This window comes from Artemia franciscana, chromosome 16 (assembly GCF_032884065.1).
Source record: "Artemia franciscana chromosome 16, ASM3288406v1, whole genome shotgun sequence".
Lineage (NCBI taxonomy): Eukaryota > Metazoa > Arthropoda > Branchiopoda > Anostraca > Artemiidae > Artemia > Artemia franciscana.
The window spans coordinates 8,575,437-8,603,184 of NC_088878.1; the positions used below are offsets into that span (position 1 = coordinate 8,575,437).

Sequence of the window (27,748 nt, forward strand, 5' to 3'; positions counted from 1 at the left end):
ATTGTAATGTTTACTAAAATACTCATGATCAAGAACGTACTTGTGAATCAATTTTTCCAGAGGAGGGGGCTTTGAGATGTTGCCAAAAATAGGTGAATGGCGTGGAAATCACGAAACTTCTGCTGGGGCTAGAATAGGCTGTTTAGAAAGAGGTGGCTAGCTACCCCGTTTGGCCATGATAGGATTAAATCGAGATCAGTCAACATTGTAGTAAATCTGCCGTGTCTTCCCAAGAATTTTTCTTTAAAAGAAAGTAATTTTGTTCCTGAAATCTTTCTAAACTGTAAGATCTAATTCATATACAACCATTAACATAAGTGATTTATTTAAAAAGATATAATCCATCAAACACAAATTTATTAGTACTTGACAACATGAAAAGGGCTTCTGACCTCTAAAGCTTGTCTCAAATACACATTTCTGCCAATATTTTAACTGTAACTAGCCAAAATTTTGAAGGGGGGGGGGGGAGATGAACGGATTTATTCCGACTGGCTGGTTATTTTATCTACCAAAATTAAGATTTTGCTAAAATCACAGATAAATTGCCAAGATCGTGATAAAATCGTGTGCTTACTGTAACAAATTTACGGCCTTACTAACCGTTTTATTTAATGTCAAAGAGCCCTGGGAGGTGGCTTCTTCACAACGCCCCTCTCCCCTGCGTAACGCTTCCGTGACTATTGTATTTTGGTCAGAAAACCTTGACGTGTTACCATCAAGAATGCTAAAGAATACAACGTTATTTTATAAGATAGAGATAATAAAAATAATCTGTATATAGAATACATTTTCTCATAACTCGTATCAGAGCTCGTGATCATATTAATGTAAGCATGGGCATAGCCAGGATATTTGGTGATGGGGAGGGGAGAAAAGATGAAGGTCCCATGCAAAAGAAAGCTCAAATAAACCTGTTGTCCTTTTTAGAGTGTGCAATTTACATTTTCTATTATGATTGCAAATACATATCCAACATATATTTCAGTTCATAAAATTTGAAGCAAAAAATAAAGGTATCTGTAAGTGTGCCATTCGTAAGCCAAAATGAATAATTCTATCTTTACCATGTTTTTAAATTTTACTTCTTGATGCTTTGTCATTGCCAAGTTTTCTACAATTTTTATTTGTCATTCGTTTGCGTATTCTATTTTTATTCATTAACGGCATAAAGGATGAATTTTTTTTGAAAATCAAAATTGCTTCTTTTTAATAATGTTAATTTCCCTGGAAATAAAAAAAAATTCTGGATTTTCCTGAAAAATTGGAAGGAGATTTGGTTCATTTATCTCCAAATTAATCCCTTGTCAATTTGTTCCTGCTTTTATCAACTAAAAACTAATTTTTAACAGTGATTTTTAAATTTGATAAACGAATGGCTCACTTCTATAAAAAAATAATATTTGATTTAAAATAATTTTACAAGCTTTCTACCACCAATTCATCTGCCAAAGGTACCTTCTCCAATATAAGCATCTTTGGTTAAATCAATATGTCTGTAACTGCGTTGCCCGCTATTTTGTGCGTCGTAACCCTGGTAATTCTTTCCTTGCTGTGGTGAATTAAAGTTCTGGGTAGCTGGACCCTCAGGAGAGAAGTTATTTACCGCTTGGTTATATGCTTGGGTTTGCTTAGCTCCTTCAAAGCCCTGTTCACCTTGTGCCTGTGATGGGACTTGACTGGTAAACCCAGTTGCTTTTGCATAACCATTATTTTGATTAGCAGAGTTAAAGTTCACGTTCGGTGACACTTTTGTAACCTGTCCTGTTGCATAAGTTTTGGCAGTTTGAGTTTGGGGTGTGAAACTGTTAGTATTTACAGCATTTGTTGGTCCTTGTGGATTGAAGCCTGCTGGGGCTGCTGACTGGAGATTTTGTTGTGAGTAGCCAGAGTTAGATTGCTGCTGGGAAAAATTTGCTGGTGTAGAGTCAGGACGAGTTGCTGAAGATGATGCTTGTTGATACGTTTGAGGCTTTGGTGCGAAATTGCCTAGGGCTCCAACACTCTGCGATCCTTGCGTGTTTTAGCTGGAAGAAGCAGCTGACTGGGAATTCTGCTGTGAAAAACCGTCAGATACTGCTGTTTGTTGTTGGACAAAATTCACCGGTGGAGAAGGAGGCTGTGGAAGCCTTGAAGCTTCACTTGGCTGAGGTCCTCCTTGAGCTGAGGGTCTCTGAGAGAAAGCATCGGGGCGAATTTCATCTTCGTATTTGACATCAGCAACAAAACCGCTATGACCTTCTACTCTATAAGTGACAATCTGAGTCCTGCCGTCTGGAAGAAGTACACTGTAAGATCCCGTGACGACCTGTCCGTCGGATTTTTCATTGTGAGAGTAGTCTTTTTGGCTTGGATCGTCTTTTACAAACCAAGAAAACTCATATGGCATTCCTTCGCCCTGAAAAAAAAAAAGATGAATTAGAATTAGTGGCAAATATATAAGCATATACTAAAATACATGAAATACAAGAAAAATTTAGCTACATTTGGAAGTTTCAGTATTACTTTAATTCAGGTTTAGGTTACCGTTTAGGAAAAGGTCTAACGATTTTTTTTTTTTTGGGGGGGGGGAAAGAAAGGTTCCAAAAGCAAAAATATTGGCTAGTCAAAAGTATAAATAAAAACGGATTCCATTTTTACATTTGTTAAAGGGTTTGTTATCTGGACCTCCAGAATACACAATGAGCTACGAGTGTTATAAATTTCTGGGCTGCCACTGAGAATTTACCAATATTCCAAGATTCATTTGCGAAAAATCCCAAGGTTTAAAAACAAACTCATATGCTGCTGAAGCAGTATTTATACTATTTTCATACCAAGTGCAGGACTGAAATTTAAAGGATCTGGGGTAATACACAAGAAGTGGCAGCATTGAATTTTTGTTTCTTTTTTTATCTAAAAAGGAACGTATCAAACTAATCAGTCTAGAATATCAGAAGTGGGCTCAATCACTTTGAAACTGAAAGCTCCATTGCCCTCTTTAATTAAAAAAAAAAGAGATTGTGCCACAGAAAAGTGGCGATATATGCAATTTCATGGTGTAAAATAAAAATCATGTCCCGAATAAGGCAATATCAAGTGGAAGTCTGTAAAAAGTAGCCCTTTACAGAAGTCTGTAACAATGGAAGAGGTGTCTATTGCGCCTCCAGGTCTGAGAAGCCACAATACTGCGGAGTAGTGCATTCAACCCTAAACATTACTTTATTGCAAATTAAGTTATTATACACAGTTATTTTTAAGCATTATTTGATTGATTGATTCATTTGAGCCTTCGATAATATATTTTTAGTGATATATATTTGTATACCAATCTACACTCTTCTTGTATATTTGTAAAAGTATCTGATTATGTTTACACTGTGCAGGACAATTCCTAGTGTTGGTGGAGCAAAATTAATTACGGCACGTCCCCCTCCCGACTCAAACACAAAAAAACAACGGTCGTGGCTCCCTCTAGTGGCATGTCACCCCCAGCCACGTAGCCCGAGGCTGATAACCCTGACCCCCCCTTTGAACAGCCCTTACTGTGTTCAAGCCACATGCACGAAATTTACACATAGTATTGGAAGTCTGAGCATAGTTTTGGGCTATAAACATTAAGAATAACTTCAATTAAAACAAAAATTCTAGAAAATTGAACTTAGAATGACGTTACACGAGGACTATATGCCCGAACCTCGTCTAAGTGAAGCGACGGCCGAATATCCTTGGCAATACTTTTTTTCAGGCACTCGGAAGTAGATTTCAGGGTATGCGCAGGTTTGTGGGCTTTACTTTAATCCAAAATAAAAATAAATCTTCTCTTTAGTGTTCTTCGTTGTTTGTGTTTGTTGAATTTAGACCATTTTGCTGTCGAAGTAATTATTTGCAGAAATGGCTGTTACACTAACTTATATCCTTTTTTTTTAGCTGGAGACTTATTAAAGTATTCTTTTTTGATAGTTATAATTTGTTATCACCGCCTTATTTGAAAAATGAGGTGTGTAAAATTTCAATTATTTGTCAATTCTAGTGCCTCAATTAAAATTTGATCCTTGATCTTTAACGGTAAATTGTCAGTAATTTCTATTGTTCTGAGGGGAGTATTCGCTTTATTCGCAGTCTAATTTTTTCAAAAGTAAATTAAAAAGTAGTTATATCAATTATACAAAAATTACACAACTATCATGGTTTGCAATTATCGAAGGGTTTTTCACTCCCTGTCATCCGATGCACGTTTCTGAGTGTCACTTGTTCTGCAACACGAGGCACACTTCTTCACTATACATGTTGTACTTTGTACCACTCGGTGTACAAGATTTTGATGTTGAAAACCCCTAGGTCTCGATTATAAGAACTGGGATGTGTAGTTCATAAAAAAAATTTCCGGATCGGTTTTGTTTTGGCTATACTTGATAGTTAAATCTAAAAGGCTCAGTTCAGTTCCTGGTCCTCCCAGTTTTTCTGACATCTGACATGGAATTCTGTTTATTTCATATTTACACTCCTATGGTATACGTTGCATTCCTTCCCAGTTTATAGGGTATAAAACCGCTACTGCACTGGAGCTTTCGTGAGCTGAAAAACGGCTAAACAATTCAAGCTAGAAGTGGGAAATTTGCATAATTTTTAAGGGACTATGAGAATATTTTTAATTTATCTTCAGATGGTCAAGCCTTTCAAACACTTCTGAACACGACATTTTGAATTTTGCCCAAACATCACCCCTAAAGCACTCTACGTATTGTCAACTGAATTTACAAATAGTATGAAGTTTTTTGACTAGAAATAAGGCACAACGTTAAAATTCTAAATGAAAAGAAATTATTCCGTATATGTAAAGGGATGTCCCTCCTCAATACCCCGCTCTTCACGCTAAAGTTGTCTTTAGTACTTCTAAAAAATTTATGATTCTAATAAAACAGCCCTTGTGTTTCAGGAGTCGTTCCTAAAGAAATGGGAGATAAGGTCAAACTTTAGTGTAAAGGGCGGGGTATTGAGGAGGCAGTCCCTCTCAAGATCGGATCAATTTCCGTTTGTTTTGTGTTTTAACGTTGCTCCTTACTTTCAGTTGAAAAATATTACTTTTTTTGTTTAATTTATGATAGATCGTTTTTCAATTAAAACCAGAAAATCCACCTCCCTCTGTTTGGAAAATATACCTCCCCCCAAACAAATTCCTCTATGGAAAGTTCCTCTCGCGTAAAATGAAAAAAAAACACCTGGGAAAAAACCATCGTCGCTGCAAATTCCCCTAGAAAATCTCTTGTGGACGATTCCACCTAAAAAATTCTCCTTGGGACACTTTTATTTGAAAAGAAAGACTGGTTTTTTATTTTATATTTTTTTTCAAGTCATTCCAGGAATCTCGCCTTTGTCAGACATTTTATCCGTAGACCCCCCTCCCAATGGAAAGTTTCTCCTGCAGAGAATTGACCCTGTTGATAATCCCCCATGGGGAAATTTCTGCTGAGGAATAAGCCCCATCTTCATGTAAAATTAAGTTACCAAAGAGAAAGTAAGATAATTAAATGAAATTCGTATATGAATTCTAGGAAATTCCCCCGTGTAGAATTTCTCCTTGAAAAATTACCCCCTTGAAGCTCCCCTAAAAATGAATTGTTCCCGTAGAAAATTCCTCTTAAAAAATGTCTTTGTTCTTCTCACTAACAAATAGGCTACTATATGTAAACAATGAGCGAATTTCATAACTTGCAGCCCTTTCCCGGGGGCTCTGCGGGTCACGTTTTCCCCAAAGACATTTTTACTGGACCTTTAAACTATGTTGAACAAAAATGACACTTAAAAACGGGTCACTTAAAAACGGCACCAAAACTTTTGTTTTCCATTCAAATTAGCCCTCTCCTGATCTTCTATGACTCTTAGTTCGATAAGATTGCCCAAAAGTCTCGATCATCCCTTAGCTTTATGACTATCTACCTTAGTTCTATCCTAGGATGGATGGAGGCTGGACTATCTATCAACAATTGAAAATGACGTCATTTTTATACAATCCTGAATAAGGCTTATGCCAGCTTTGTCTCTCACTAAGACTATATGTCTTTGCTTTTTTACAAAATTAGCCATGGCTTGTTATCAACTTGATAAATAATACACACACTTTTTGTTCTCTTTTTTGCCAAAAAAAGCACAAAATTCTACGTTTTTGCAGATGGGAGCGTGAAACCTTTACAGTTGGGCTAACTGATATGCTGAATCCGATGGTGCGATTTTCAATAAAGTTCCTTGAAATTAGAAATGTATCCCTCTTATTCGAAAATCAGGCACATATTTTCTGGCTCGTAACTTTTGAATATTAAGCTTAATGAATCTTATATATTTGAAGGCAGGATAAAAGCCAATTCTTTTGTTGTATCTTTTGTTATCAAAATTTTGTTTTTTTCACGTTCGTTAGCACGAACTGTTTGACATCGCTTGAGCTCCAAATCAATTTTAAATCCTTCAGTTTTGCAAACGGAATCCAGTAGCGTACTTAGGCTCAAAGGGGGGAGGGGGTGCCCTACCCCAGCATGTACTATCATTTGGGTGCCATTCAAATAGACTTATTTTTCTATCCTCGGTATTGATTAGGGAGAGGAGTGCTACAATTGGGTTGGGCTGCTGAAAAACCTACCCACAAGCATGGGACCTTCGATCGTTCTTTTTTTAGGTTTTGGACAAGTATATCCCATGGTCAAAGAATTTTAATGTTGAAATTAGCGAGTAAATTCTCTCTAAATTTATTAAGTGTTTTTAAACCATGGTTTCTAATGATAAATATTCACCAATTTGAATCCTGAGAAGAATTGTTCATTTCTAACAGCTTAACCGAAAGAGTCATTGTAGTTTCTACGATTGGGTCATACAATTTCTGTATGCTAGTAAGGTCAATGCTGAGCTCTTTTCTAATTCCTCACCAATTCATAAAACAAAAATGTTTCGCACAAGAAAATGTGCATCTAGATGCCGAATAAATTTGCTAAGTATCAAAATTGAAAGCCTTAACGTGATTCAAATCCTCTGTGGAAGGCATCGCTTATGGAACTTAGAGATAGTTTGGGGAAAGGATAGCTTATGGGCAGTCTGTGAAAGGGATTGAGGCATTTAGACCTCACGGTAGGCCTCAAATTCTAAACCCCTTGGGTGCATCTAGATTTTTCAGTATTCAAACAACAACAGGTAACATAAGCACGAATTAACCCAAGACAGTGAAATAGTTTATTCCTAAATGAATATTTCAGTTCTACGTCCAAATGTCGTTCGCAACAAAGCACATTTATAAATAAAATATGACTTGTAATACAATTAGTGATTATTAAAATCAAAAATTTAACCACTCCTAGAATCATCACTTCAAGGAAGTTCAAGGGCCTTGTTTAATTCTTGCTGTTTATGATGGAAAGGCAGTATAGTCTTTGTCGATATTTTTTCAACATCCCTGGTTAATTTTGCCGTTTTCCGATGTCTAACAAATTATACAAAGCTTGCTGCAAGTCTTGTGATTATAATGATGATCTCAACCTATTTTTAAAACTTGTTGAGAGTTACAATCTTTGAAAGATTTATTTTTTAGTGCATTGACGTTTTACGTCAATTAGAGGTCAAGTTGTGTGAAATTTTACAGTTTGGTTTCACCGTTGGTTTCAGTGTTATAATAAATTGGTTATGGTTAAACTTTCTATATAATGGAACAGTTTTATACTGAGCAAACTATACTCAGAATTGATTTCCACTGTCTTGAAAAGAATTTCCCTATTGTTTCAACTTTGTGTTTGTTTGTTATGGAAAGGCAGTGGTCTTCGTTGCTATTTTAGTGTTATAATAGCAAATAATTAATATAAATTGACTAGCTATCGTAGCTTAAGGAATAATCAGTGTCTCATTTATGTCTAAAGCATGATGACTGACCGCAATAATAGCAATTTGGACTGCCTTCACAAGTATTTGGTGATTTTATTCGAGCTCTGCTATTGCCAGACCTACATTTGTTATATAATACATTCATGCATTTGTTATCATAATAAATTTGTCCCAATTGAATTTACAATATAACGAAACAGTGTCATAATGGAAAAGAATTAATATAAACTACTTGGTTATCATAGCTTAAAAATAGTTAATGTCTCATTTATGTCTTAAGCATGATGACTGACTGCAATAATAGAAAATTGGACTGTCTTCACAATATTTGGTGATTTACATCCGAACTCCGCTATGGCCACACCTGTTGATATAGAAAAGCACAAGATTTATGAATGATTTACGTTTTTCCTTAAATTTTACATCCCACTTGTTCTAAAAAAGCAGAAACTCAAAATAATAAAAGATTGGTTTGAAAAGACTATTTCGACACTTATTCGTTCTCAAATATCCGTCTTCTAATACTGTCTACATCTTTTATCAGATTCGCCATGCAAATAGGAAAGCTCAGCTTGGTTGGCCTTAGCTAAATATCTAAATATACAACATAAATTGATCTTTGGCGCTGACTTTGACTAGCTCTAGTATTTAAATTAATATTATTATAATGATCAAAATTTATCCATTTTTTTTTTTTAGAAACCTAAATTGAATACTAGGTGTTCCATATCTCTAATAAAGACTATTTCAGCCTTCATTTGCTCCCAATTACTGTATAATAATATTTTGTCTTTTTACCTTTTGTAAATTCAATATTCAGATAGTATAACTGCAATAGAAAATTTACACTTGAAATTTGAGCATTCCTTCCTTCAGTGAAACACGGGATGGATGCATTACTGCAACTGTAGTGGTGCAAAGTTTTGATTGCATCAACAAGTATGACTACAATCTGGCTCAAGCATAAGCCAGAGGAATATCACCATGTCTTTTTGTTCCTTATATTTTTCTAAACCAAAGCTTTTGCTCAATAAGAGTATTTTCGACTCATAAGTAAAAGCAAAATGATGATGTAAAAAGTTCCAGATTCAAAAAAAGAACTAAAAAATGTTGATGTCCACGTAGGTTTTCAAGGTAATTATTACAGAAATATGAGCCCTGTTAAGTTACAAATACTGTACAAACAGTAAAAACAACATTTTACCTGTGGGTTGTTCTCATTTGACTGAGCCAAAAATCCTTGATTCTGCTGATTTCCTAGATTTGCTGATGGCTGGTTACCGAAATTGCCAGGTGGAGCAGCTTGATTCCCAAAGTTGGTGGCTGTAGCAGCTTGGACACCAAAGTTGCTGACTGGAGCAGCCTGGTTACCAAAATTGCTGGCTGGGCCAGCCTGATTACCAAAGTTACTAGCTGGAGCCGCTTGATTACCATAGTTTCCAGCTGGAGCAGCTTGACTACCAAAGGAACCAGATGTTGCAGCTTGATTTCCAAAGCTTGCAGATGAAGCAGCCTGGTTGCCAAAATTGCTGGTTGTAGCAGCTTGATTACCATAGCTGGCAGCTAGAGCAGCTTGATTACCAAAGCTACCAGATGAGGGAGCTTGGTTTCCATAATTGCCAGACTGAGCAGCCTGGCTACCGTAGTTGCCTCCAGAGGGTGATTGATACCCCTGACCTTGCTGGCTTCCATAGTTTGAACCCGCTCCTTGATTGCTGTATTGACATGACGCAATAGTAACTATCGTAGTTGCTAGAAAAATCTTTTCTGGTACATCCTTGTTGATATTGCAAGAACCAATGATATGTAAATGATTTTTAAACCCCATAGCCCATTCAATAACAAATGAAGTTAGACGAAATAATATTAAATCCAAATTATTCTTAAGTGGAAGACAAAAAGAAAGAAAGAAAACAAATCAAAAATGAAATCACATCTAAGTAACAGAAAAATGGTAAAATAAATACAATATTTCAAATCAAAACCAGCTTACTTTTATACCTAGAAACACTAGATTGCCGTCAATATTATGTTTAGAAATTTGTAACTTGATAAATGTTCTAGAAGTTATGCTAATGATTTTTAAATTGTTTTTTGAAAATATACATAAATATATTTTTTTTTAATAAATCAATGTTAGAATTTTTTATCGGAAACAACACAAGTTTGCTTCAGAAATAATTATATATGAATCTATTTTCTTTATTTTGAACTCTGTCATGAAATTTGGACGAAAAGAAATGCAGAATAGAATAGTCTCAAATGTTTAAACTAAAATATATATCCCCACCAGGAGCGTCGTTCGGGGGGGGGTGGCAAGGGGGCAGTTGCCTCCCTTCAGTAATATGCAGAAAGAACTATTATATATCCTATGCCCCTTGACTATACGGATATGAATCCCTCTCCCCCAAAAAAAAATTTATGGAGATTCACCCCCCGATTCTCACCCTCTCTAACTTGGCACGGTGAATATAATTGTGAAAACATCTTTTCTACTCTGTTTCGTAGCTCCCAATATTTTAAAAAGTTATATTTAATTTTGTTTTTTAAAGGGGCTTTAATGTTCCCTTTATGAATAATAGGCATTTAATGTGTGACGATTGGCACCGAATTATCCTTTCTAAGCCCTGTAAGCCCTAAAAAGCGCTATAATTCAAAGAAGATGTCGCGCTACTTACAGAAAAAGTAATTAAGATGGGGAAATGTGAAATTTTTCTTAGAATTGAGGTTCATAGTTTAAGACAACGTGCTGTGTTGATTGGTTAATTCTGTTTTCCTACAACCCATTTGGCGTACAAGCTTCTTAGAAGCTTTATTTTGTTTAATAGGTTATATCTCGTTTTTTTTACGCTCATAAAAATATAATAGTGAGCTTTTCCCTTGAAAATTCTTTTTGCCAACATTTTTCCATGTATTATATAACTAAATTGCTCTTTCTGAGCACCGTATGCCCTAAAAAACACCGTAATTTGAATACGTGGCGGTTTAAAAAAAAAGTGTCAGTAATTCAAAAGGGGGAATGGAACATTAATAATGTTCCATTAAGATTATTTAAGAAATAATTAAGATTATTTCTTTGTGTCGAATGGTTAATTCTGTTTTCGTATTACCCATTTGATATACAAATTGCTTATTACTAATACTGCTACTACTACCAAAAATTAACCACAGCACGAAGCCACCTGAGGCCAACACAGCTACGCATGCTCATCTTCCATCCCAATCTATTCAGAGCCTTCCTCTTTATGCCCTCTCAAAAAGTTCCGATTTCCCTTAAATCTTTCTTTATGACATCCTCCCACCCCAACCGCAGACACCCTGCTTTTTGCTTAGCCCTAGACGATTAACCGAAAAGGACAATCTTCGACAATTTGTCATCATTCATCCACAAATCGCACCCTAGCCATCTCTACCTTTCTCTCATTATCGCCCTTCAAAGCGGGACTGAACCACAAGCTGCTTCGAAGCTTTTTTTTAAATACATTACATCTCGTTTTTCACGCTCTTAAAATTATTTAGAATTATGAGCTTTTGCTTTGAATTTTTTTTGTCAACATTTCTTATGTATTTTGTAACGAAGTTGTTTTTTCTGAGCAATGTATGCCCTATAAAAACACCGTAATTCAAATATGTGATCGTGTTGCTAGCAGAAAAAAAAAAGTGTCAGTAACTCAAAAGGGAGATTGGGACATTTACAAAAATTAAGATTCATAGTCTAAGACATATGCTGTGTCGATATAGTTCTCCCAAAATATGTTATATCTCTTTTTTCACTTTGAGAAATAGTTAGAAAAGTGAGCGTTTGGCCTGAAAACTCTTTTTGCCAAATTATTTTTGATATATACTGAAATTAAGTTGACCTTGTTAAACACTCTATGCTTTAAATGAAATTTAAGGAATCCAATGTATTTAAAATACACAGATGGGTTTTTTTTTGGTGAAAGTAACTAAAAAGTGGTTTTTTTTCAAAATCTAGGGGGCAACTACTCCCTTTCAGCTGGAATCCCTGGCTTACCATTGAATGTCCATAAAAATTATTTCTTGTCTAATCAGTCTTGTCAGGGTTTGCGGTAATTTTTCAAGTCATTACTAGTCATGTTCTTAACGCGTGTTTCAGTTCAACCTAATATTTTGAACAGCCTTGGTACGCTTCACAAGAAGTTGTATGGTCATATATGTTTTGACAAATTTACCCAACCGCAAAAAATAAATCCGTAACGAGAAGAAGAACAATTATTTAAAGAAATAATTACTGTTTTGAGTCCGTGTCATCCTCAAGACTTGAATTCAAGTCCTTGACTTTTGATTAGCTAATTATTTCAAGTTTGCTGAACTTTCTCATTACTGTATAATTTAAACAACGTTTTGTATATTTTTCGTCTGAAAAAAAGTGATTTTGTGACAAGCCTACAAATTGTCAGTGGGTTATGAAAAGGTCGTATCTTCATAATTGCAGATTTTCAAAATAGTAAAAAGAACCTCTCAACATTTATTTTTCTTCTGATAACTGTAAAAAAATGATATGCATTTATTTTACATTTTAATCAATTTTTGTGTTTACGGTTCTCGGTGTAGAAATAAAAAACTTGTGTGTATTCTTTTGCTCTTCTAAAATTTAAAATTATGGAGATGTGACCTTTTGCAACCGTATTCCACAATATGGACAACACACTTCTATCCTTGGATTTATTAGTCTCAGATCTATCTACTCACCAAGCCATAATTATGATGCTATTAAGGCAGTCCTTTGAGAAGGATCTAAATTTCCTTAGAACGCAGGAAAATTGTCCTTTTTTCAATGGTCTCAACTAATATTCAAAGTATTTTCAGCTTAAAAAAACTTGTAAACCAAATCTCAAAAATATAATTCAGCAGAGAGATGAAGATGAATCTGAACTATGAAATCACAGAAAACTTGATGTCGTCCGTTGATATATTAAAATCGTACTTGTTTAAACAACTTTTCGAATATTTTCCATCTGAAAAAAGTGGCTTCCCGACAAACCTCCAACTGTAAATTGCATAAGAAGGACAATATACTTGGAGTCACTAGTCTAAGATCTATCCATTCATCAAGCCAGAATTACGATACTACTTAGACGTTTCCTGTGAGAAGGACCTTTTCTTTTCTTTTTTTTTTTCTTTTTTTAATGGGAAAATTGCCTTTTCTTTCAAAATTTTTCGAGTAATAGGAAAATTATTTTCAGTCTAAATAATATGTAAGTCAAATCTCAAAATTGTAATTCAGTAGATCAATAGAGCTGAATCTCAACTATAAAATGATAACAAAATTGTAGTTATTCGTATGACTATAGCTGAATATAGAACACCTTTTTCTATAATCTAAACTTTTTCTATACTCAATTTTTTTCTATAATATATTAAAATCGTAGGAGAACAGAAAAGTAACATTCAAAAATTGCAAAGAGAGCGAAAACTTTAGAATCTATTAATTAACTGAATTAAATCTGACGGTGAAAATCAGTGGTACTGGGGGGGGAGGTGGAAGAGGGGAATTTGCATCCTACCCTTGTATTTAATTACATAAAAAAAAATTTTTTTTTTAACTGAAAGTAAGGAGCGACATTAAAACTTAAACCGAACAGAAATTGCTCCGTATATGAAATGGGTTGTCCCCTCCGCAATCCTTCGCTCTTTACGCTAAAGCTTGTAATTGTTTTAAAAAACAGAATTGTGGCAAAGAGACAAACTTTAGCGTAAAGAGCGAGGGATTGCAGAGGGGACAACCCATTTCATATACGTAGTAATTTCTGTTCGTTTTAAGTTTTAATGTCGCTCCTTACTTTCAGTTAAAAAAACTAGTTTTTCTTATGTGATTTCTGAACGTTTTTGAATTAATGCATGTTTGATTTTGGTTCTCCACACATCAATTATTAAAATGAAATTTGCATATTAATTCCTTTTTCGGCTAAATGGCTTTCTCTTAGTTTTGATCAGACGATTTTGAGAGATAAAGGGTGGGGAAAGAGGCCTAGTTGCCCTGCAATTTTTCGGTTACATAAAAAGGCAACTATAAATTTTGATTTTTAACGAATGTATTTATTAGTAAAAAATATACGTAACTTAAGAATTAACTTACGTAACAAACTTTTATATTCTTAAATTTTTATTATGTATATGAGGGGGTTTGTACCCTCGTTAATACCTCGCTCTTCACACTAAATCGTAAGTTTTGTCCCAATTCTTTAAGAATGACCCCTGAATCAGAAAGGCCGTAGAATAAATAGTTGAAATTACTAAAAACTCTATAGCATAAAGAACGAGGTATTTATCTGCTCCTAAATACCTCGCTCTTCATGCTAAAGTATTTTTAGAACCCCTCATTTGCGTAATAATCTCTGTTCGTTTTAAGTTTCAATGCTACTTTTTACTTTCAAGTGAAAAAACGTTTTCATGTTTATTTTTTCATTATTTTTTTATAGTAGTTTTAGAAAATCCTGCGCCCTTTTCATTGAATTTCTGTTCCCCCATGACATATTTCTCCAAGGAAAGATCCTCCTACTTAACCCCCTCCCCTCCCCTCAAACCCAAAACCCCAACCCCAAAACCAAAAAAATCCCCCTGAAAAGGTCTGTACACTTCCCAATAACCATTATTATATGTAAACACTGGTCGAAGTTTTTAACTTGCAGCCCCTCCCCCAGGGACTGTGGGGGAGTAAGGCATTCCCAAAGACATAGTTATTATAGTTTTTGACTATGCGGAAAAAAATGGCTATCTCAAAATTTTGATCCGTTGACTTTGGATAAAAAATGAGCGTGGGAGGGGGCCTAGGTGCCCTACAACTTTTTCGGTCACTTAAAAAGGGCACTAGAACTTTTCATTTCCACTAGAATGAGCCCTCTTGCGACATTCTAGGACCACTTGGTCGATACGATGACCCCTGGGAAAAAAAAAACAAAAAAAAACAAATAAACACGCACCCGTGATTTGTCTTCTGGCAAAAAATACGAAATTCCACATTTTTGTAGACAGGAGCTTGAAATTTTTGCTAAAGGGTTCTCTGATACGCTGAATGCGATGGTGTGATTTTCGTTAAGATTGTATGACTTTTAGGGGTTGTTTTGCCCTATTTTCCAAAATAAGGCAAATTTTCTCAGGCTCGTAACTTTTGATGACAAAGATTAAATTTGCTGAAACTTATATATTTAAAATCAGCATAAAAATCCGATTCTTTTGATGTATATTTTAGCATCAAAATTCCGTTTTGTAGAGTTTAGTTTACTATTGAGCCGGGTCGCTCCTTACTACAGTTCGTTACCACGAACTGTTTGAGTTCGCTATTTTAAGGACCGAAAGTAAACGAGAGAAAATCAGCCTCCCTACTCTGTGCTTTTTGTTCCTGGTCACCAACATAACCCTCATAGTGATGGACCGGTGGACCTAATAGATATTTGAATGATATTACTGTAAGTTTAGGATTACCCCCTCTCCAAATTCATTATGTTCATTGCTGCACCCCTGACCCTAGCTTTTCATTTAATATATTTTTGTCCTCCCTTTCATCTGCCTGTTAATATTTTCTTTTCGACTAAGATAATGAGATGTGTGGGAAGTATTTATTAATTAGTTGAGCGTTCAAAAAAGACAGGCTGGCTATGAGTGATTACACTGACCACACAGGAAATATAATAGCCTCACAATAATAAAATTTAGTTTTATTGAGTCAATTCTTTTTCATCTTTGGGTGGAAATGGTAAATTGTCTCACCCTTTTTCATGGTCTATAATCATGCTTATCTGGGTTATAGGTTTTGAGAAAGTTGTTAAGGAAGTTCGGCACAGGAAGTAATCCCTATGTTAATGAGGTATCTTCTACGAGAGAAGATACATTTTGAAGAAAACAACTCAAAGGTTAGATCCAGCTTATGGAGTATAAGAAAGCCGTTAGGTACTACCGGAAGTTCCCCCACCCCCACTAAGACCCTGAGCACGGAGAATCTGAAGTGGCATGAGAATAAAGACGATACGGTCTATCATAACAACATAACCGCAAGAGACGTAATTTATTTAGGCAGTTTTATTTGGATAGCAACAGAGAAGACTCAGTACCTCTTTGGCTCTCTCCTCAAGCATCCAATAAATGTTGTCCTATAACAATAGAGGAAAAATGTTTTGTTCTAAACAGTCAAAGGTCTAATAGGTACGCCTCTTACATTTCCTTCTGATATTGACAACTACCAGTAATCCTTGTGACCGATATTCACGAGAACCCAAGAAATGGATATACTTTGGAAGTGGATCTTGCTAGTGGTTTATAGTGACAAATCCAAGCGATCACCATCGTGGCTCTGAAAATAACCCATTCATTTCAGTATTTCTTTATTTTTAAAATCAACAAGTTCATGAAATGACTGTAATTTTCCGAAAAATTTGCAAAACTTTGAAAACAACATCTGATGATTTACATGCAATAATGGTGTTCTAATTTTCAGACGTAAAACTGTTCAAAAAAAAAAAAAAAAAAAAAAAACCTCTGAAGTGGATTCAGTCCTACTCTGACTAGCCAGTTCAGTTTTTCCTTATGAAACAGTTCGTGGTAACGAACTGTTCAAACAGTTCGTGGTAACGAACTGTAGTAAGGAGCTCAATAGTAAACGAAAATCTACAAAACGGAATTTTGATGCTAAAATATACATCAAAATAATTGGATTTTTATGCTGATTTTAAATATATAAATTTCATCCAATTTAATCTTTGTTATCAAAAGTTACGAGCCTGAGAAAATTTGCCTTATTTTGGAAAATAGGGGGTAAAAACCCCTAAAAGTCATAGAATCTTAACGAAAATCACACCATCACATTCAGGGTAACAGAGAACCATATAGTAAAAGTTTCAAGCTCTTATCTACAAAAATGTGGAATTTCATATTTTTTGCCAGAAGACAAATCACGGGTGCGTGTTTATTTGTTTGTTTTTTTGTTGTTTTTTTTCCCCAGGGGTCATCGTATCGACCAAGTGGTCCTAGAATGTCGCAAGAGGGCTCATTCTAACGAAAATGAAAAGTTCTAGTGCCCTTTTTAAGTGACCATAAAAATTGGAGGGCACCTAGGCCCCCTCCCACGCTCATTTTTTATCCAAAGTCAACGGATCAAAATTTTGAGATAGCCATTTTCTTTCGCATCGTCATAAACCACAATAACTATGTCTTTGGGAATGACTTACTCCCCCACAGTCCCTGGGGGAGGGGCTGCAAGTTACAAGCTTCGACCAGTGTTTACATATAATAATGGTTATTGGGAAGTGTACAGACCTTTTCAGGGGGATTTTTTTGGTTTTGGGGTGGGGTTGTGGGTTTGAGGGGAGGGGGCTATGTGGGAGGATCTTTCCTTGGAGAAATATGTCATGGGGGAACAGAAATTCAATGAAAAGGGCGCAGGATTTTCTAAAATTACTATTAAAAAACAATGAAAAAATAAACATGAAAACGTTTTTTCAATTGAAAGTAAGGAGTAGCATTGAAACTTAAAACGAGCAGAGATTATTACGCATATGAGGGGTTCAAAAATACTTTAGCATGAAGAGCGAGGTATTTAGGAGGAGATAAATACCTCGCTCTTTATGCTATAGTGTTTTTAGTAATTTCAACTATTTATTCTACGGCCTTTCTGATTCAGGGGTCATTCTTAAAGAATTGGGATAAAACTTACGATTTGGTGTAAAGAGCGAGGTATTAACGAGGGTACAAACCCCCTCATATACATAATAAAAATTTAAGATTATAAAAGTTTGTTACGTAAGTTAATTCTTAAGTTACGTATATTTTTTACTAATAAAAACATTCGCTGAAAATTAAAATTTATAGTTGCCTTTTTATGTAACCGAAAAATTGCAGGGCAACTAGGCCTCTTTCCCCACCCTTTATCTCTCAAAATCGTCTGATCAAAACTAAGAGAAAGCCATTTAGCCAAAAAAGGAATTAATATGCGAATTTCATTTTAATAATTGATGTGTGAAGAACCAAAATCAAACATGCATTAATTCAAAAACGTTCAGAAATCACACAAAAAAAACTAGTTTTTTTAACTGAAAGTAAGGAGCGACATTAAAACTTAAAACGAACAGAAATTACTCCGTATATGAAATGGGTTGTCCCCTCCGCAATCCCTCGCTCTTTACGCTAAAGTTTGTCTCTTTGCCACAATTCTGTTTTTTTAAACAATTAAAAGCTTTAGCGTAAAGAGCGAAGGATTGCGGAGGGGACAACCCATTTCATATACGGAGTAATTTCTGTTTGTTTTAAGTTTTAATTTCGCTCCTTACTTTCAGTTAAAAAAACTAGTTTTTTTTATGTAATCGGTAGTAGGATCAATAATTGAAAATGCCTTTCTCGCTATCTCTGATGGTACTGGCTGCTGCGTAATAGGCACCAGTTGAGCAGGAGTACCAACTGCATGGGAAAATGGTGCACAATCTGTAATGATAGCACATGTAGAGTCACGTAATTGTTACTAGGTAGAAAAAATAGCATACTGCAACAATCTAGCGGTAGTAATTTAAAAGCGATATGTTGTAAAAGTGTTAAAAATTAAAAAAGTGAACTCACTCTCTCGTTCGGTCAAATCCTCTTTCCTATACCTGGTTTTAGGGCTCCTGGTTTGGGTATCAAAATGACAACTTTTTTTTATCAAAAAACCTTTATGTCTTTTCCTCATATAGAAAAGCAGGTGTAATTTTGCACTTTCTACGTCTCTCTTATGTAGATAGCAAGTTGAAAACATGTCTTTTACAAACTACTGTTTGTTTATAACAGTCGAAAAACCCCAAAGTTATTTTTCAGTTCTCTCATGCTCTACTTATTTTTCTGCTCTACTACAAAATACATAATTAATAACATTCCACCTTTTGAACTACTTCAGGTGAACGGTGTAATTTTATAAAAATTTTAACTTGAACTTGTGTACGGTTGATCTCTTCTGATTAAAAATCTATAAAAAGGTAGAAAATTCATTCAAGAATACTAATTTTGAAGCTTTGTAACAACTATGTAAAACGAAGCTTTTGAAAACTTAGGAGGCAACCTCAAATGAAATTATTAATCAGAAGGTGCATAACTTAATTTTTGGTTAGATCTTTAAAAAGTATGCCAAGTAGCATACTACCTTTCGAGTTACCTAGATCGAATGGCAAACTACATAAAAACAGGATTTTTTACACTGCAAAAATAGTGTTTTGTGTTTAAATTGTTGATAACAAGTGCTTCTTTACGAAAATACAACTGAAAAAAAGTACTTTGTTGTGGTATTTGATAAACTTAAAACTAGACAAAATTAAATGTACTCTAAAGTATAATGAGTGCGACTAATAAGTAACGATCATATTCATGAAAAGATAGAGGGTGTGGATTAATCCACGTTCTAAGGAGCAGCACTGCTCTTACTGTCAAACATTAATTAGTCTAAAAACTAGTTTATGAAATAATTTTTTTATAATATATTTGTTTCAACAAAACACATTTCTATAAATATTCTAGTTATCAACAGTAAATTTAACGTGAACTTTTTGGTTTTACATTTAAGTTTTCCGGTTTTGGGTTTAGTCTTAAGCAAAGAAAGGTTTAGTTTGAGGAAGAAGAAAGGGTACGTCAAAATTTTGACTTTCAGGGTGTGTTCCAGCTGACGGTTTTTCAGTAACTGCAGTAACTGCGCGGTAACTGCCCATTTCTAACTGCGGTAGAGCCAGTGGGAACGGCATAGTAAGCTGACTAGCAGTAGCGTCATTTTCGAATTAAATGCACGTGTTTAAATTTAAGGGACAGTTTAATGCTGATTAGTATAATTTTTTTATTCCTTCTGTTTCAGAGCATTTAGAGAGGTTCTAAGCCAACCATGGGCATTTGGCTGTCACAAATGATTTTGCTCAAATGAGCTGGTGAAAAATAAATAGGTCATATACTTTTTCTCTTTTTTATTATTTGAAGACTAGAATATCACATAACTAAGCATTCAAATAGCTTGGTTGTATCTTAAGCATATACAATCCCTGATGGAGTTTTGTTGATACCTGTCTTAAATTGATTTGTCTAAATAAAATGGGCCTATAACATTTACAGGATAGTAGTGGGACAACTATAGCAAGTTTTTTTTTCAATATTCTACTTTTTTTAAATAATTATTGTTCTCTGGTCAAATTTGTGTTCCTTGCTAAGTGGTAGGCACTCTGGGCTGGAATGCTTTGTCCAAGGGGTACAGTTTTAATTCCTGGCATTGTCAGTTTATTTTGTTTTGGATAGGGGTTGGTGATATGACTAACCTCAGCTAGAATTGGCCTAACTTTAAATGAGTAGAGATGGAAATCTAGGGACAGTAAGAAGGAAGGGCATGCAAGAGCATAGGCTGGCTGGTCCCTGGCTTCCTATTGCACTACCTGGCTAAAGGACCACCAGGTCCTTTACTGGCCTACTGAATTAGTCATAGAAACTTTCTTTCAAACCCATTAAATATAAGTAAAAATGAAGAATACCAGTATGATGGTCCTTCTATTTCCCTGAAATGTGGATGTATGGACAAGAGTGTGGGTCATGAGAGATAGCTTGTGAATATAATTGGGGTGAATGTTCTGCAAGATTAAAAAAATTTATGACTGTTGCTCAGGTTGGCAACTGAACACAGAAGTAAAATTTTGTTATTTGTTTTTCTTTGCGACTATCATGCTTATTTAATGTCCAGTATTTTAAAGTTAATCTTCTTTAATTTGTCTTTAATTACCATGGCCCTAGGGCTTAAATACAATAAAACCTACTTATATCCATTGGTTTTCTTTAAATAGATAGTAGCTCTATGTTTCCTAGCTTCAGTAAATTTAAATGTAATTGTGAGACCAGGGATTACAAAGTAGGTGAAAACTTGCAAATGAACCTCTGGTATCAATAAAAATTTGTAAGAAATGGATATCAATTTAAAGATTAAAAAAACTGTTAGAAAACAAAGAAGACAAATGAATAAACAAAAGTACCCCTTTACAACCATTTAATGAATTGTCACAAATATAGGTCACCCTTAAGATTGAAATGAACAAAGCTTCAATTATGAATCCATTTTCCTTTAAACAGACTGAAGGGGCAAACCTCCAAGCTTTGACAAATTCAATCTCACTTTTGGGCATTCTCACCTTTCCTTTTCAAAGAAAACTTTCTTTGGATGTTTCCCATCCAACTAAAAACAACACGGACAGCATCAGGTACAAGTGACCTTCTACTTAGCCAACATACCAAAGGGAAAAACATGCATCTCTATACTATAATTTACCTCCAACCTGCCTAATTTGCTCATATATAGCCAAAATTATGTAGTTCCAATGTATTCTGTCACCTGTTACCTTTTCCCCCATTCTTGCTTTGTTTACAGTTGCTTCAATTAACAGGGGGTTAAAGGTTGAGGGATAGATTGGCAGAATCAATGGGAAACATGTAACTTCAGCTATAAATATTTTTGAAGGTCATCAAAGATCAAGGCCCTCTAGAGCAAGAATGAGTAGAGATGTGTACTTTGAAATACCTTCCCAGGACATACTTTAGCCTGTAGACCCATCCCTGAAAGTTTCATTTTCCTAACCTAACCCATTTCAGTGATAGCAAGAAGTCAATCAACTAGAATTTTACTGGATAAAATTACCATCCTTTGGAATAGACTCTGAATAGTCTATCCTAGCCTACTTCTTTAATAGGATTAAAGACAGTCTCAGAATAATGATTTGGCAGCCCATAAATCCTCAACTTATCTGTAATACTTCACCTAGGCCTGTTTACAGAGCCTAAAAGGAGTTAATGCTTAAAATGCTACCATGTGGCAATTTAATGGAGCCTCAATGTTACCTGGAAGAAGTCAATCCTTAGAATGATTCCAAATGGCAATTTAAGGTAATAATTATGCCTGGATATGCCAGAAAACATGGAAATCTTTAAATTAAATAATACGTTTTTCATTGATTTAACCTACTTGCTAATAGATAGCCGACTACTCAGGGTGTCCTTTAATGTTGATCCCAAAATATGGTGATTTACTAACCTGGCTCAGATCCCTCTTTCTTTTGCAAAATCACTGTCCCACCTTCTTCCAAGCAAATAACTTCATATTCCATTACTTCATTCTTGTCCATGTTTATTTTTTGTTGAATGAGATTTTTGTTGAAGAAGGTGAATTAGGTACTTACTGCGCTAACCATTCTTTTGAGCACGGTAAGAAAATCACTTACTGCGGTTACTGCCGGCAGTAACTATTCTCGTTCCCAGTGGGTTGGGCAGTAACCATTTTCCCGCTAGGAACGGAAATAGTAACCATTCGGTTACTACAGTAAGTCCCTGGAACACACCCTCAGTAGCGACAAAGTCATTCAAGTGAGTAGCTTCACTTACCTGTGTGGCATTATTAGTAAAAATGGTGAATACAATGAAGATATACCAGTAGAGTAGCCAGAGTACCAGGTGTTATTCAAAGTTGAAAAGGTTTGGAAGAATAGGATGATCAGTCTGCGAACCAAGACTAAAACACTTGAAGCTGCGGTACTGACTGTGGTAAAACATGATCTTGAAACGTGGGCGGACCAAAACTCTAATGAATATTTTTTAAATGTTTTTCATAGGAATTGTCAAAATTAGTTTTAGGTAACCACTTAACTGATCGTAAGTCAAACAACAAGCTGTACGAATGGGAATATGATCCCATTCCACTTTTTAGGTATGTAATGAAAAGAAGATTGAGAAGGCCAGGACACATTTTACGGACCAAAGATGACAGATTGACAATAAGAGTACTTTGTAGTCATCCATCTGTGGGCAAACGAAAAGTATTCTCCAAATGGAATTGGAAGAGGTCCAAAGGAGTGATTTAAAGGAAATTGGAACTTGAAAACAGGGTCTAAAGAGTAAAGCTTTGAGTTGATTGGAGTAGAGGAATATCACACATAGCTGGATGTAGCATCAGGCGGCTTGGTGCCACAGTTAACTGTTAGAAATAGTAGCACCATTAGTTACCAACATTTTGAGCAAAACAACTAGTCCCCCAGGCAACTAGCTCCTAGTGTTGTAAGCTTTGATAACCCCAGTTCCAGTTTGAGTGGCAGTGGAGAGGGGTGAATTAAGATAAATTACGGATGTTACATAATACTTTGAGAGGCTTTTTTCTTCAGGATCTCTTGTTTCTTTCAAGGATTTTTTTTCTTTCAAGGATCTTTTTTCGAGATTTTTCAAAGGCATTTTGTATCAGGGTGCCCTTATAATCCTAAGCTTTTTGTTCCTTATAGAAATCGAAAGAGATTTCCAGACAATAGAGCTGTGCGCTAGACAGCTGGACCAAGGAGCAATTAACATTTCTATAATTAAGATATTACTCTAATGAAAAGATTCCGAAATATCTATGGATGGCGTGTTTCATATGCCTGGAATAATTGAAACTTGGGAAAAAAATTAATTATTTGAAACTGCTTATATTTACTGTCCACTTGCTTATTAAGTAATGCCTTAGAAAGTATTATCAGATAATATTGTGGGTTGTTCATAAGACATTTCTTATTAAGAGTCGTAAGTCGTAAAGTAATTTTTTAGTAAAGCATGCGTGCACGCTGACTGAGCCCAAACGAACTTAACTCAAAATCAGTTAACAAACTTTAGCGTAAGTAATAAAATCAGCTATGGTGCCATTTATAGCTTTTGTGAAAAAATTTAGCATTTGGGTAGGCAAATAAAAACGGTACCATCCATGACTGTAAATTAATAGATGACAGCAATAGGGGCGTGAGTGTTAAATTTTTGACAATCTTAGACTAGTTTCGATTGTACCAGAAAATGCACCGGTTATATCTGGTAAGATTTTGATAATACCATGCAATATTTCGTTAATAATTTGCATTATTTTGGTAATACTACTTCAAGTTTTGATAATACAATAGGAGATTCTTCTTATATCAGGTGAGATTTTGATGATATAGTGCAAGATGTTTGATAAAATCGGAAAAGATTTTAATAATACTATGTAAGATTTTGATAATATTTTCATAGTACCCGACAAAATTTTGCTGTACTCATTCTAATTTCTAATAATAACTTGAGAGATTTAGTTACATCTAGAAAGGGTTGTCATAATATTTCACATTTCTTTGATAATGCCAGACAATATTTTGTAACATTTAACAGGATTTGGTATTATCATCCAAGACTCTGTTAATAACTTGTGAGTATTTGATAATATTTGACACGATGGGAATAATCTCAATAATATTAGATGTAATTTTGATAATACTATGTTAAGTTTTGTTAATAGGTAACATGATTTTGATAGGACCATATTAGAATTTGGTAATAGCAGACACGTTTTTATTATAGCTGAAAATATTTTGTTAATAACTTGCAAGATTAAATGATAATACCATGGAAGATTTTGTTAATAACTTGCATGATTTTGGTAATACCATATATGGTTTTGAAACTGAAATAAGGCTTCTCGTTAAACCAGTCGAAATTTCGATAATGCAGTGCCCGATGTTTCATAATATCAGACAATATTTGGTGTTATCATTCAAGTATTTGGTAATACTTGGCAAGATTTTGATAACTTTGATGATGACAGACACAATTTTATCGCACTATGCTAAATTTGGTAATAGCAGACATAATTTAGATAATGTCATGTCAGATTTGACGATATCAGACACATTTTGATATTACCAGAAAATATTTTTGTTAATATCAGGTATAATTTTCATAATACCATGCATGATTTTGCTAATAACTTGCAAGATTTCGATAATAATACGTAAAGTTTTGATAATATCATAGAGGATTCTCATTATATCATATTGGGTTTTGATAATGTAGCACAAGATACTTTATAATTTCTGGCATGATTTTGATAATATCTGACAAGAGTTTCGTAATACTTGATAATATCTTTGTGGTACCTGAAACAATTTGGCTAGCATCATTCTAGATTTTGATACTGACTTGCAAAATTTAAGTTTTAGGTAATACCGGAAATGATTTTCATAATACCTCAAAAGACTTAGAAGATGCAAGACAAGATTTTGCGATGTTTAAACATGATGTGGTTATATAATGCAAGACTTTGATAATTTCATAAAATGTTTTGATAATATTTGACAAGAGTTTTATGATCTTGATAACAGCAGAAATGATTAAGATAGCTAAACTTTGTTAATAGGTAGTATGATTTTGATAGCACCATATTAGATTTTTGGTATTGGCAGACAGGTTTCGATTGTAGCTGCAAATATTTTTTTAATACCATTTGAGAATTCAATAATACCTAGCAAGATTTGTTTTAACAATTTGCTACAGTTTGTTAATATAATGCGAAGTTTTGATTATACCATAGAGAATTTTCATTATATCCGTTTAGATTTCGGTAATGTAGTGCAAGATGTTTGATAATATCAGACAGGCTGTTTAAAGTATCACATATCAGTTTGGTAATACTTGGCAAAGATTTTGATAATTTCAATAATAGAATATGTGATTTCATTGTACTATGTTAAATTTTGATAATAGCAGAGATGATTTTGATGACGTCTTTTCAGATTTTGACAATACCAGACACCTCTTGATAGTAACAGAAAATGTTTAGTTAGTGTCACGTAAGATTTTGATAATACCATGCAAAATTCTATTAATAACTTGCATAATTTTGATTATACCACTGCAGGTTTTTATAATAAGATAGAGGATACCTTCTTTATCAGTTTAGATTTTGATAGTGTAGTGCAATTTATTTGATAATATCAGATTGATTTTGATAGTACCAAATGAGCTTTTGGTAATGTTTGATAATATTTTTATAGTACCAGACACGATTTTACTAGCATCATTCTAGATTTAGATAACAACTTGAAAGATTTAGGTAATACTTCAAAGGATTATCATAGTATCTCACAAGACTTTGAAAACGGAAGACGAGATTTTGTCATTTTTAAAAATGATTTGGATATATCATACAAGACTTTGATACTATCATGTAAGCCTTTAATAATATTTAACAAGATTTTGATAATCTTGATTATAGCAGACATAATTTTGATAGTTCTATGTTAAACTTTGTTAATAGGTAATACGATTTTGACAGGACCTTATTAGATTTTGCTAGGACACACATGTTTAGATTATAGCAGCAAATATTTTGTTGACGTTATTTAAAATATTGGTACAGCCATGCAAGATTTTGTTAATAACTTGCAGTATTTTGATCATATCATTTAAGGTTTTGAAAATACCATAGAGAATTTTCATTATATTAGTCGAGATTTTGATAAAGTTGTATAAGATGTTTGAAAATATAAAACAGGTTGTTTATAGTGCCACACGTCATTTCGGCAACAATTAGTAAGATTTTGATAATCTTGATAATAGCAGATACGATTTCATTGTGCTACGTTAGATTTTGGTAATATCAGACACGATTTTGATGACACCATTTTAGATTTTGACAATATCAGACACGTTTTGATAGTACCAACAAATATTTTGCTAGTTTCAGGTAAGTTTATAATAATACCATGCAAGAAAAACTGAAGGCTGCAGTACGAAAGATGAAGAACAACAAATACCCGAGATTTTTCGGCCTGACATCAGAACTCCTCAAAAATGGCAATACCTTCATGACTCTCTGCCTACAAGTACTGTTTGATTCTGTGTGGCGTTCTGAAATGATCCCATAAGACTGGAAGACAGGCTTACTTGTGCCAGTCTACAAAAAGAAAGGAAATAAAGTAGAATTTATCAACTATATTGGCATAACTTTGCTCTCGGTACCCGACAAACTATTCGCGATACTGCTCCTCAAGGGGGCAACAAATTAACTCCGTCCCATTTGTCACCAACAGCAAGCTGGGCTCATACCAGTTAGGTCCACTACTGGGCAAATCAATGAAATTAGACAGCTTATAGTGAAAACTCTAGAATATAAAAGGAAGGCATACATTGCCTTCGTCATTTTTGATCTTAATCTGTCCTTCAATTGGCTGGTGTACCTAAGAAAATTGACAATAAGTCTCTCAGAAACAGTATTGCAGTACCATGCAGCACCATGAAAAATAAGCTCTTAGAAACAGTATTGCAGTACCATGCAGCACCATGAAAAATAAAGATGTATATTGCCAAGATCCTGAAATAGTCAAGAACTTTACCTACCTTTGACTAGTGATGCTGTAAGGCTTTTAAAGGTACCCATAAGGGGTATACTATTGGAACTAATAGTTCCTAAAACGTTTGTACGTGCACCTGGGTCTTACGGAATACTATAGTACGCCTGTAAACGTATAGTACACCTGTATGTTACGTAACAGGGCATTCCACGACACACATATCCCACCTATCCGACGAAACACATATCTCACCATTCCACAACACACATATTCCACCATTCCACGATAGGGCCCATATCCCACCATTCTGACAAGGCCCAAATCCCACCATTCTGGCATCAGCCAGCAGGTGTTATTTATAAAGTGCACCTGTCTGTCGCGTAATATATTTCACTTGATTGTTACGTTTTAGGGGATTGTTTGGTTATGTTAAGGATGACACATTGTTGTGTGACTTTTTAGAGGGAAGGGCAGACCAGTCACCTGGGGAACCCTCGCTTGCAAGCGAGAATAACGTAATCCTGCATGACATGTTAGATCTCAGTGTCCATTCATCAAGCTGGGGAGCTGGCGTAATAGGGAATGTTTACTTATTGTGACGGGGACGCAATCTTGCGTGACTTACAGAATCATAGTTGCAGGCTGGTTTTCTAACGGTTTATTTATTGGGAATGACGTAATCTCGCATGACTTATTTCTTCCGGTGGCTGTGGTGATCTTTAGCTTACAACTTAGCACGACACACATATGGGTGTTACGAAATGACGGCGCAACATAATGGCAGAGCAAATGTGGGTGTT

General features: G+C 34.8%; 1 protein-coding gene across 1 annotated transcript in view; it reads right to left on the reverse strand.

Moving 5' to 3' along the window:
- Positions 1–1,311: 1,311 nt before the first annotated feature.
- The window catches only part of LOC136037047 (uncharacterized), a 29,232-nt gene continuing 2,795 nt past the window's right edge, over positions 1,312–27,748 (reverse strand). The window contains exons 2-4 of the mRNA XM_065719476.1: positions 26,459–26,551; positions 9,044–9,721; positions 1,312–2,398 (exon numbers count right to left, since the gene is read on the reverse strand). Coding sequence (XP_065575548.1) covers positions 2,024–2,398; positions 9,044–9,721; positions 26,459–26,551 — 1,146 coding nt within the window. The 3' untranslated portion in view covers positions 1,312–2,023. The remainder of the gene's footprint in view (positions 2,399–9,043; positions 9,722–26,458; positions 26,552–27,748) is intronic.